This window comes from Protomyctophum bolini (genome assembly GCF_963924005.1).
Source record: "Protomyctophum bolini genome assembly, chromosome: 7".
NCBI lineage: Eukaryota > Metazoa > Chordata > Actinopteri > Myctophiformes > Myctophidae > Protomyctophum > Protomyctophum bolini.
In genome coordinates, this window is record NC_137868.1 from 46,977,257 (window position 1) to 46,990,806 (window position 13,550).

Consider the following 13,550-nt stretch of genomic DNA (forward strand, 5'->3'; position numbering starts at 1 on the left):
CGTTCTCCGTCTCCGTACCACTCTCTCTTCCTCTCTCCTTCTCACAGGAGGAGTGGTCCCCACTTTATATTCTTGAGTTACATGAGTCATCTTTCCCGAAAGTGGCGTGACTTTCGCATGAGTATTATGACCGGTATCCCGGTTACAGATGTTGACAGAAATAAACATTACCTTAAAAGTACATCCATGTCTCTCTAACTCTTTGGTCTTTAAGCTGATTGGCTAATATACACAATATCACGCTGCTTAGTCATTTACTTAGTGAAACGATGGAGGCTATGCACGTCCCAACAATATCCGAAATTCAGAATTGAATTACAGTGTTGTACAGTGTGGATAGGCCACACGCTCCGGAAGCCCAATACCGGCATCAACGCATGGTGTTGTGTGCAGGCGCCCTACACTCTGTCTTTGTACTATGGATTGTACTATGTTTTTGTATGGACGTGGTGTTGGGTGCCTGCACATATGCACACATGGCATCAACGCATGGTGTTGTGTGCAGGCGCCCTACACTCTGTCTTTCGTTTTCTTTTATCCCCCTGTTCCCCTCACTGTATATATATATTTTTCCCTTTTCGCTTCCTATATGATGAATTCCTGTTCTGTTCTTTAACTACATAGAAGTGTCTATTTGTTTGTCTCTAAATGTTTTGATGAATTGAACAATGTGGACCCTGTTGTAAACAAGTGTAAGGCTTAATTGGGTCGTCCACTCACAGTTAACAGTCTTTGTATTGAGTTTGTGCTTGAAATGTACTGTAATTCTGCAAACTGTTAATAAAGATTTCAATCAATCAATCAAGCATCACAAGACAAGCCCTTACATGGAACCCACAAGGCAAAAGAAAGATAGGGAGGACGAAGAACACCTGGCGCAGGGCTACCTTGAGACTGACATCAAGCAGTGTGGACTGACATGGAAACAGCTGGAAAATAAGGCCCAGGATAGAGGACTCTGGCAAACTGTAGTCAACGGCCTATGCTTCATAAAAAGGAGCGATAGGTATAAGTAAGTACAACAGTGTTGGCATAAACATTAGTTTAAAGTACCACAAGTACTAATCTAGAAATTTTATTAAAAAAAATAGCATTTTAGAATGCCACAAGGAACTGTGAAGCTGCTTGCAAATCAATGCACTTGAACCCATTTAGACCTACAAAACCTATGTTTCTATGGCCCAATCCCAATTGTCTCCCTCAAGCCCTGAGCCCTGAACCCTCATTGACTTTAGTGACGTCAGCTGTAAGTGCTTGAGGGTGAGAGGCTGCAAGGGCTCCAAATAGTTGTGAAAGAAATGGGACAGCACTTTGAAGATGAGTCCGCCATTCACTTTGCACTTTGACACTTTGCATCACTTTATAAAAAAATGTCCTTATTCACAGCCAGTGCCTACATGCTTGGCCTATTTATACATGTCTATCATGTCTATTTTAGTATTTAAGCTGATCGTTTTATTATTAGTTTCATAAATACACTTTCCTGTGTGATAGGGGTTGTAATATTCATATAATAATCATTATAAATTGCATTTCCATATTATTTTACTTTGCTCATTATTCATTTCTCATCATGTTTCACTTATTATTATTGTTATTGAATATATAGCCTATCCTTCCATTCCGTCTCCCTTTTAGAACAGTGAGAAATAACTATTGTGTTTGTTGACATTCTAACCGCGATACACATAAATAATTTGCATACATAAATGATTGACGTTCGGAGGATCCCCCTCATTCCCCTGGTAACGCTATGAACTGTGGGTAATTTCTTTGCCAAAGTCAGCATCCATGCTGACTTTGGCAAAGGGCACATAAAGGGGCGGGGCTGAGCCCTCACTGACTTACCGATTTCAAACGGGACATCCCTCAAGCCCTCGCAGACTTCACATGAACGCGCAGCTATAAGTCAGTGAGGGCTCATTGAGTCAGCAAGGGAGTGAATTGGGATTGGGCCTTTAGTCAGTCATGGTGCTCGAACATTGTCATGTCCAAGGACCACCAAAAATATATCTAATTGGCCGCCGACCCCCATCTGAAAATATGTTGTTCCAGGGACCCCTCAGAAGCAAAGATTTGAGTTAAAAACGTTCGCTTGTGAAAAAATAATACATATTAAAAGATTTTCCGGTATACACCAAAAGGGGTTCCCGTCCAAAAAATACAACCTGTGGACATTGATTTATTTTCGCTTGCGTACAACTAAAAGCCATCAGTGTGTTTCGTCGATATGTTGAAATATTTGCATCCGACAAAAGAGCCACTCCGTAACTAGTAGCCATGGTGTATAAAAGTATAATATTTGCCTCTGAGATCGATGTAGTGGAGTAGAAGTAAACGTATACGTACAGTACACAAAATAACAAATTGTACAGTATAGGACTATACTTGAGTAAATGTACTTGTTACCCAATCGATTTGACCTTGTCTTGTCAAAACATTGTATTGGGGGAGTGCCTTGGGAGTTTGTGGGAGATAGAATTCCATTTCTTTTCCACCCACTCGTTCACGGCTTTAAACTTGTGTGACGTGACAATAAAGTCGGATCCCAGCTTGCTTGTAGATGTGCGTGCGTGCGTGCGTGCGTGCGTGCGTGCGTGCGTGCGTGCGTGCGTGCGCACATTCCATTTGGATCTCATGATACTGTATTATTCACAGTCCAAAGAGAGTCATATAGTGACTGTTCACTTCGCTTTTACGGCACTGAACAGCTACACACAGTACAGTAGGCCTACAATTAGTTGATAATATAGTATACCCCCTTCCTCTGGAAATTCCTTTTCATTGCCAGTGGGGTTACATTTGATCTCTGCTCGCGGTCGGAATAGATTAAACGAATGCATAATCCTTTCCGTCTGATCAGATGCGTTTGATATTTATGTTTGACAAAATCACAAAACTCTGTCGCTATTTTTTTGAAGAGTGTAAGCAATACCAATACAAATATTGAAAGAGAAGAATGCATATAGGACGGAAGTGGCCGCGGCCAAACAGGTACATTTCCGGGGGTCTTTGACATGAAAAGGTTCGAGAGCCACTGACATAATATTGTGAGAACATGTTTTTTCCCCCAGAAAACTGTTGGGAGTCAGAATACATTTGTGAATCGTTTTGATACCGTCTACATACAGTCATAGCGGCAAGACTAACTGTTCAGCAAAGGAGAAAAACGCATGTTTATTTTTTTATCCAAAATGAGTTAATAGCACAGGCAGACTCTTGACGCATGTCTGAAATAAATGTCAGAGCGGAAATCGCCATGACATTCATATGATATGAAATGAATGCTTAAACATGTAGCTATAGGTGTAATGTGAGAGACCACAGAAGTGAACCTTTCAAGCCTGTTTTCTCAACTCGCTGTTTCTCTGCAAGACATTATACTCTATAAGCCAAACCGTGGTGGGTCAAACTGAACAACCAATATGTCAATTTGAAGCTATGATCCCCTGCTTTCATATAACATGAAAAAAAAATGTAAATTAAGAAAAAAAAAAATCAATGACGGCCAGCGACGATCACATTTGTAGAACTGATCTCGGTCTTAATATGGGTTTAAAGCCCTATAGTGTCCCTATTCTGGTCTGAACACATACGGCAAAAAATAGCGGATCTACAAGCTCGGCACACGAGACGTGGTTTCTGCAAAGGGTTGCCGGTGTATAGAGAGAAAGTCTTATAGCGTAGTACAGACCCCTGCTGGACTCCTGCCAAATATTTGATAACTTAACAACGTTGAAGTGTACTCCGTATGTCATACCAGTGAACGCCATACGGTACGATAACCGATACGAGACTGTGTGTGTGTGTGTGTGTGTGTGTGTGTGTGTGTGTGTGTGTGTGTGTGTGTGTGTGTGTGTGTGTGACATGGTGAACAGCCTGCGACCGACTCTCCTATACAAAGTCACATTTCAGCAGTGGTGGAAAAAGTACTCAATTGTTTCACTTAAGTAAAAGTACCAATACTGCAATTTAGAACTACTAAGTTACAAGTAAAAGTACGGAATTGAAAATGTACTTAAAGTACTAAAAGTAAAAGTACTCATTATGCAGAATGTGCCATTTCACAAGTTCAAAATGTGTACAAAATCTATTGAAAATAGCAGATCTACAGATCTGCTATTTTCAAATGGCCAAAATGTATAGGATAGAAGTTGTTAATGCTGTTTTAAAATAATCAAAAATTAAAATCTCCAAAGTAACTAGTAACTAAAGTTTTCAAATAATTGTAGTGGAGTAAAAGTACAAAATGTGGCTCTGAGATGTAGTGGAGTAGAAGTAAAAGTACTGGAAATTGGAAATACTCAAGTAAAGTACAGTATACAAATACCTCAAAAGTGTACTTAAGTACAGTACTTAAGTAAAAGTACTCAGTTACTTTCCACCACTGCATTTCAGACAAAATAACGACAAATTAAGATCTTACAGAATATGAATGTCGTCGTGATTGAACGCCCCTATATCTCTGTTCTGTTTGCTTTACCGACAAGGGCCGCAATTAAAGATTATTCTCGCGGAAACCGCTAATTTAACGGTACAGTGACGTCCCTTTAAATGTCAGTGCCTTCATCTATATGTGCCTGTATTATTAATTATGCTATATGGCTTTGTACTTCTTATTTGCAGATCACTGTCTATTCTATTTCCGAGGGAATTCGTGCATTCATCATCACCTTTATTCATATACTCTATATACAGTCGAGGGCCCTCAAGCCCTCGTTTTCAACGTAGCCGAGGTTACAATAATAACACAATCCAAATCCACTATACATCCAGGACCATTGCATTACATCGTTACAAGCAGCACAGGGTTTAACTGTTGGCTTCATTGATGTGTGAAATCAGCTTGAAGCAGACAGCATTTCATCAGGTTACATCATCATCATCAGACAGATGAAAGTTGGAGGATTAAGACCAACACAACTGAATCACGCACAGATGCGCGTGCATGCTCGCACGCATGCTCTCACAAGAGAGGGGAGAAGGAAGGGAAGGGAAGAGAAGAGAAGAGAAGAGAAGAGAAGAGAAGAGAAGAGAGGAGAGGAGAGGAGAGGAGAGGAGAGGAGAGGAGAGGAGAGGAGAGGAGAGGAGAGGAGAGAAGAGAAGAGAAGAGAAGAGAAGAGAAGAGAAGAGAAGAGAAGAGAAGAGAAGAGAAGAGAAGAGAAGAGAAGAGAAGAGAAAATAAACCAAACAAACACACACACACACACAGAGAGACACACGCACACACTACCTGTCCCAGCGTACACTCCACCGATCCCAGGAAGTCTGCCTCCTTCATGCCGTTGTGAGCGCTGCTGATGTCGATGAGCTCGTAGCGGATGCGCTGGACCTCCTCGAAGTAATAGTCCAACGTGAACACCTTGGAGAAGGTCGGGTTGGTCGAGCTACGAAGGATCTCCGTCCTGTCCACCTGGGGGGGAGGGAGAGAGAGAGAGAGATCCATTATTTTATATCCACCTGATGACCTTCTCTTCCAGGCCAAGGCTTCATCCATTGCAGGGGTGGTCAACTTTGACGATGGAGAGGGCCAATATATTTCCAAACTCCCTCCAGAGGGGCCACACATTGCATGCACGTCGTAGCAAAAATAGCCGATCTATGCGACGCGTTTTGAACTTGTAGATCAGCTATTCTTTTGCTATATTTTAATTGAAATCCTGAAAAGTCATTTTAACTATAAATACAAATATATTGGACATAAAAAAAGACAATAACATTATTTGTAATACTACTCAGCAAGCTAAACTGATTTAGACTGTAAGTAATTGAAGCGGGTCATGTTTGCATGTTTGGAATTGTAAACAGCTGAAATCAATAACATATCAGTATTCTGAAATTAGCAGGGTATAAGGAGCCAGCAGCAAGCCGCCCTGTTGCAGCACTCGCGCAAGCTCGCACCACACAAGCTACAGAACGTACAAATGAGTAATACCCCCAGGCTTCATCCAATGGATCGAAATTGTATTTACAAACATATGGATATTGTCCCCAACTCTGAATTGTTTTGCAGATTAATCAGATTTCGACGCCCGTCCATCTACATGTGGTACAGTACGTGTTATAATCATTTCTCCCGTTTTTTTGTACGGAACGGAGGGGGTGGTGGGGACTTTCAGAGTAAAAGCTGCCATATCTGCGCGAAATCCCGAAATCTTGAAAGAAATCCTGGCGCTGATTGTGTTAAGAGAAGGATTTTTGCCTGAGGTTTGAAAATCCTGCTCTTATCGATTATCGACGTCCCATAGCTGGGGGGTACGAGTATATTTGTACCTCAAAATCAGTACTTAAAGGGACACTTCACCCTTTTTGCAAAAAAATATATGTTAATGACGTTTAGGAGCTTTAGAACACTTTCCTAGGGGTCTTTATGTGTGTAATATGTGGTTTTAGATATTTTAGATTGTAGCAGTGAGCCTGTTGTCTCTGATGTCATGGACACTGGGCTCACTTCCTTCCTGGACTACATGTTGTCTCAGTAAGACAGCTCTCCCCCTATCCACAAGGAGGAGCAGTGCACCAAAGAATTATGGGAATTGTAGTCCAGGAAGGTAGTGAGACCAGTGTCCATGACATCAGAGACAACAGGCTCACTGCTACAATCTAAAATATCTAAAACCACATAAAGACCCCCAGGAAAGTGATCTAAAGCTTCTAAACGTCATTAACATATATTTTTTTTGCAAAAAGGGTGAAGTGTCCCTTTAAGTATAATTTTGAAGTACATAGGCCTATTTGTACTTTACGTGAGTTTTTGCAATTTCCAATACATTTACTTCTACTCCACTATACACCTAGTCATCGAGATAAGAGATAAGAGATAAAATATTGTAGGCCTACTATATACGTACTATACATGTCGATGTCGGCCATTTAAAAAGTGATAGAGAGAGATATGTTCCTGTAATAAAAAAACAACAATGTTGGCAGCGTGTATACACATGCAGTAAAACTCCACAGCGGATATTAAACCCATCCGTAACTCTGAGAGCCTGCATGCAATTAACTATACCCTTATACGGGTCCACTTGGGTACATATAACATCTCTAGTTGTGTGTGTGTGTGCGTGCGTGCGTGGTCGTGTGAATGTGAAGCGGAGCGCGTCAGATTGGAAGCCGTCCACTTGGCATGTTGAGCGGTACCGTACCGTACCGTACGTACAGTAATATGCAGATGGAGCTGTGTCTGTGCAGAGCTCAGGGTATATATACGCTCCTTTTTAAACCGTTTAGACCCGGGAAACGATTCTAGAAAATGTCGTTTGTTGTAGACGTTCTCAAACATTTTCATGTCAAGGACGCTCAAAGATATATGTATAATTGGCCGCCGACCCCCGTCTGAAAATATGTTGTTCCAGGGACCCCCCACCCCCCCACCCCCAAGAAGCAAAAACTTTGGCTCTGAAAGAATATATAATCAAAGATTTTCACGATTTTTCTACAAGCTCGTAGATCTGCTTTTCTTCAATAGCTAAAGTATGACATAATGCTATATGACACCAAAAGGGGTTCCCGCCCAGAATGCCTTAATTGGCTCTGTGGAGGCTGTCTGCTTAATTAGAGCCACATGTGAAGGAATCTGTCTGGAGCGTCGTCTGCTCTATTCATCCTCTCTCTCCTCGTCTCCTTTTCCTCGTACATTGTTTCCGTGTTGTATTATTGAACTTTCAGAATGGTTGCAGGTTTTTAAAAACACTTGAAAATGATATTCAATATCGCATTCAGGCACGTGCAGAGAGGGGTGGCTTTTGGGCATATAGGGGAGTATACACAGAGGCAGTGCAACTGGCCTACATGGTGACAATATAGCAGCTCTCTCGAATGGCGCCTTGTGCATGCGTGCGTGTGTGTGTGTGCGTGTGCGTGTGTGTGTGTGTGTGTGTGTGTGTGTGTGTGTGTGTCTGTGTGCGCATTGCGCACGAGCATGCATGCACTTGTGTTTAGGGTGGAGATCTATTTATTTTGTTGCAATTTCATTGCCAGGACCGTAAGCCACTGCTTTTTGGGGCTTGAGCCCCTGCTCTTTTTTGCCTCAAGTGCCCCTTCCCCCCCAAAAAAGAAAATGGCACACCCTTTTCTTGCGTTTGGGCAAAGTAGCAACTGTGCTATATCTAGTGTATTTATGTCCATGTGACGTCCATTAATATGCATTGTCCTGTCCAAATAAACAAATAGAGTAAAGTGAAGCGGTGCCACGCGTTGGAGCCCTTAGCACCGCTCAAAAAAACGTTGCAATTACCTCAGCTGAAATCTAATCACACACAAAAAAACATTAAAGCGCAAATAGCATGCATTTTAAAACGGCTTTTAATATTTAATATCATATTGTCTAAATGTCCCTCAAAGTTATTTCTAATTGGTTTGAGCCTCAATTTAGCACTCTGATATAACCAGTCCTTGTCATTTTTCTTTCTGGACTTTGAAAGCAGCTTTAGCTGCAATACCACAATGTCCTTGGACCTCTGACGTTACTCGAAAGAAAGAAGATATCATAATCATAATCATATCAGGCCAGCTCGTAGATACACCCAACGTTTTCAAACATAAAAGTCCTATGATTGCATTAAAGCACATGGGTTGCCAACCACTGGAACGTGTGCCAAGTTTTCATAAACATGAATCGATAACCGTGCATTACCAGGTTCAATGGCATGGTCAATGACGTAACATTATGTTGTGATATAGACATATACAGTACAGTAGCAGCGGGTAGTGAAAGTCAAAGTCGTATAATATACGACTTTCGCGGTATTATAATAACGTTATAATACCGCGATGAAATTAGTTCTCCGCATTTGATCCATCTCTTGGAGCGGAGGGCCGCAGCCGTGCCACGCCCGGGAATCATTTAGGTATAGGCTTCTTGTGGCCAATCAACTGTCTTCCGTGTTTTGGTAGGATGATGCGCGTGCGCGACCGCGGTAATAGAAAGGTTGGGGAACTCCTGCATTAAACAACGTTAAACTCATTTTGCCACTCGATTTGCCACTCTGTCACTTAAAGGGATTGTGACATTAAAAAAATGGTTTTGGAATTGTTCTTTTTTTTTAGGTTTTCTAATCTCAATTGCACCCAAAAAACATGAACTTTTAACATTCAGTAGATTTTCTGTGATCTGGGGTTTTCTGGCTCAAACAGGTGCTCTGATTTGCCGGCAGTTTGTGATGTAAGAGCCTGCAAATCCCATATATGTCAATGGGATTTGCCAGCAGATGTCACTGTTTTCACTGTTTGCCTGTTTTCATTGTAGCTCAAAAGGCTTCTAAACCCCAAAGAAAACTCCCAGACCACAGAAAATCCACTGAATGTTCAAAGTTCAGGTTTTTTTGGTGTAATTGAGGTCAAAAAACCTAAAAGAAAAATAAATGAAAATGAATGTCATAAAACCTTTAATGCATGCGCATAACCGCATATACCCCCCGCAAGGTTTTTTTTTTTTTACAGAAAAACTCTTGCTTCCTTCCACTGTGTTTCTAATCTTTTAGCTGCCAATGAAGGCGTAACTCTCTGATCTTTTTTTTTTTATATGACTTTGAGGTTCATCCATTTCAAAGAACACCCCCCCACCCCCGACCCCCGACACCACATATTCCTCGTTTCCCGGCTCTCTGAAACGGTGACAAAAAAAAAAAAAAACGTTACAGAAGGGGCCATTCAGTCTGAAGTCAGCGATAACAACAATAATCCCTTCAGCGGAGAACAGAACAGAACAGGACGGGACGGGACGGGACTTGTTCGAATTAACCCATTTCGACTGGAGGACGATTCTACAAAATGTCTTCTAAATCCTGACAGATTTCTGAAAAACCTCATGTTTCTATGTCAGTGGTTCTCAATATTTCATGTCAAGGACGCCCAAAATTATATGTAATTGGCCGCCGACCCCCCATCTGAAAATATGTAGTTCCTCAAGGGACCCCCCCCCCCAAGAAGTAAATATTTGAGTTAAAAACGTTAGGTCTGAATATATATTTAAAAATATATATTGGGCCACATTTTCACGATTTTTCAAAAATAGCAGACCTACAAAAGCTTTTGTAGATCTGCTATTTTTCAATAGCTATAGTATAACATAAATGCTTGAAAACACCAACAGGGGTTCCCGCCTAGAATGGATTAAATTACAGGAAGAGTTAACCCATTCTGACCTGAGATCAGATTCATACGAGGTTTTCCACTGGACACACACTGGCCTGATTAACCCATTCTGACCTGAGATCAGATTCAAAAAATGTCAGTCGTTCTTCGATTTTTCAAAAATAGCAAACCTACAAGCTCGTAGCGCGCCACTCGGTGGCCCTCTATGAGCTTGTAGATCTGCTATTTTTCAATAGCTAAAGCATAACATGATGCTAACACCAAAATGGGTTCCCGTTCAGAATGGGTTAAATCCCTCATGGAGTCCTGTCTGTCTGCCCTGTGATGTAAGCGTCCTACAACAGCTTTATGTTAATCCGTTCACGACGGGAATTAAGGCGTCAGTGTCACCTTATAGCTTTTAGCCACTTTAACCAATTAATTTATTCAAAGTTTTATTTATTCTCGAAATTAAACTCATTTTCAGCGTCGTCGAGTAATACAATATCATAATAGAAGGAAATAGAAAAACATCTAACCCTAACCCTAACCCAAGAAAAACAACCCTAAGGTTACAACCTCAGGGTTGTAAACCTAAGGTATATACAGGGGGATTGTTCCTTTAACTGTGTTGGCGGGCTGAGGCTGGGTCGAGGAGTATTATGGGATATCTTGTGTTTACTTTCTGTTCTGCTGTGCAGGGAAGCGGTCGCATGATTGAGGAAGAGAGATATTACTTTGTTTGTTCACTACGGAGGTTGGATACAGAATTTAGAACCCTGGCTGATCACGTTTGTCCTTTTTGAATTATTATTTTGTTTATTAAATCACCATAGTTCTGCAACACAGACTCCTTTTCCTTGACAGCATATAGCAAGACATTCCGGAGAGTAGAGACACGGTGGTTATAATGTGAATTACATGGGTTTACAAAAAAGGTTTTAAAACGACTCAAGGGTAGGCCTACCAATGTGGTCAATTTTAATGTCGTTTACTAGGTCATGCCATGCAGGAATGCAGGTGCAGGAATGCAGGTCATTGCATGTATCAGGGCCACAAGCATTATTTTATACTTTAGCTGATGAGAAATAGCAGATCTACAAGCTATGATATATGAGTGATCTAGATCATAGCCTGTAGATCTGCAAAAATTTAATCATGAGAACGTGTGCAAATGGGGGGGGGGGGGGGGGGGCAATGTTTTCAGATGGGGGTCGGCGGCCCTTGGGGGTCCTTGACATAAAATAGTTACTGTTGTAAAAACTCTTGGTTTTTTATTTATTCATTTATTCATGAAGGCATGAAGGCATATTTTGTAGAATCTGGTCCCAGGTCTTAATGGGTTAACGCAGCGCAGCTGCTGCTGTTATCTGATGAGAGATAACAACATTAAGAATGCACGTGCGTGTCCACGCACGCACGCACACACACACACAGCGCTGGGGCGGCCTTTAAGTGGATTTGGTGACTCGCTCGCTTTAGATGGCTCGGCCCTCACAAGTAATAAGTAGTGCACACGCACGTACGCACGCACGCACGCACGCACGCACACACACACACTCACGCACGCACACACACACACACACACACACACACACACACACACACACACACACACACACACACACACACACACACACGTGCGCGCGCACGCACACACGCACACAATTTCACACAAACGATTTCACTTTACCGAGTCGCACTATACTACTATCCCTATAAGCACTAATACAAATACATTCCCAGCACTGCACAATAAATATGTAATGAGCCACAGGCTGTAGAAGAACAACATCTAATAAACGCTGCTGAGCGTACATACGATACCGCTAAGATGGATTTGGGGACCGCGCCGAAAGGCCCATTTGTGTCGGTGTCCCAAATAATTACAAAAGATTGGGCCATTGGTGGCATTGGACCAACTAGCCCATTTGTCTGACCGCCTATTATCCCGACAACAAACAAAGGAACACCGCTCCGACGGTCCGTTGCTCTGAAAGTACACACGCTCTCCCTGCCTGGAGTGTTTTCCCCCGTAATATCATAATCATGTATTATAATGTGCAAACACAAAGATTACTGTTGTTTTTTTACAAAATGTTTACTTTGTTGTCGTGTGGTGTATAGGCTCACAGGCAGATTGCTAATGTGTTTCTCTCAGAAGCAGCCAGAGCTTGTTGGGGAATTTTCTACAGTATTATTATTTACAATTTGCAATTTATAGGCATTTTTAGCAGAGGCTCTTAAATCCAGAGCGATTTGCAATAAGCAAGAACAACACAAGGTAATCAAATGCATATAAATATATAGTCATCTAGGATCATAAGTAAACTAAGAACCTATCATCAGTCTAACAGTACAATATCCGTACATTGAACCAGTACTAGTACTAGTAACTAAGTAACTAAATAACTAAGTAACTAAGTAACTAGCCTTGCCGAGCCATGAGGCCCATAGGGCAGGAGTGATCCCCCCAAAAAAAAAGAAATTGCAACTGAATGGCTGGGAAATGGAAATGAAGATTTTACATATAGTACACATTAGTATACATGCATAAACTTTCCTTAAGCTTAATGATTATATCTGGTTTCAGTATTCATTTATGATATATTTCCTCTATTATTAACCCATTCTGACCGGGAACCCATTTTGGTGTTAGCATCATGTTATGCTTTAGCTATTGAAAAATAGCAGATCTACAAGCTCATAGCGCGCCACCGAGTGGCGCGCTACGAGCTTGTAGGTCTGCTATTTATGAAAAATCGAAGGACGACTGAATTTTTTTTAAATCTGATCTCAGGTCAGAATGGGTTCATCAGACCAGTGTGTTGTCCAGTGGAAACCTCGTATGAATCTGATCTCAGGTCAGAATGGGTTAAGGTTATGTTTGCAGTCAGTTTGTATTGGGGGTATATAGGGAAGGGGGGCGGGGCGAGACATGGCCGAAGCAGTTCCGGGGGTCCCCAGCCAAAAAACATTTTCTAAGTAATGACCTGGCATTATGTTTACATAACATGCTATCGGCGGCCTATTACATATATTATATATTTGGGGTCCTTGAATTGAAAACAATTGAAAAACACATGACATAGAAACATAGGTTTTTCAAGAAAACTGTCATGATTTAGAAGACATTTTGTAGAATCGGTCTCAGGTCTAAAAATGGGTCAATGGTTTACCTTTGGTTGTGATTGTTCTCTGTAACTCTTTTTTTTTTTATCCCACGATTTTGTAACCCAGTTTTTCTTTTCACCCAGTGCCAATTGTCTAAGTAATCCTGGGCGCTACACCTCCTCTGCCAACCTGGGGGGGGGCAGCGGACTGACCTCATGCCTCCTTCTATGGCCATGCCCTATCGCCAACCCCCGCCTCGGGTATGGGCACTGATTACGCGGAGGAGGGAACACGCCGCCAGTGCCCACAGCGTCCCCAGCGGGAATCGAACCCAGGACCTTCTAGCTGTGAGGCGACAG

At 41.8% G+C, this 13,550-nt stretch overlaps 1 protein-coding gene across 1 annotated transcript in view; it reads right to left on the minus strand.

Moving 5' to 3' along the window:
• The window catches only part of LOC308318225 (copine-4-like), a gene marked incomplete at both ends in the record, with an annotated part of 236,256 nt that overhangs the window by 193,298 nt on the left and 29,408 nt on the right, over positions 1-13,550 (minus strand). The window contains one exon of the mRNA XM_080767684.1: positions 5,234-5,413. Within this exon, the coding sequence (XP_080623810.1) occupies positions 5,234-5,413 (180 nt within the window). The remainder of the gene's footprint in view (positions 1-5,233; positions 5,414-13,550) is intronic.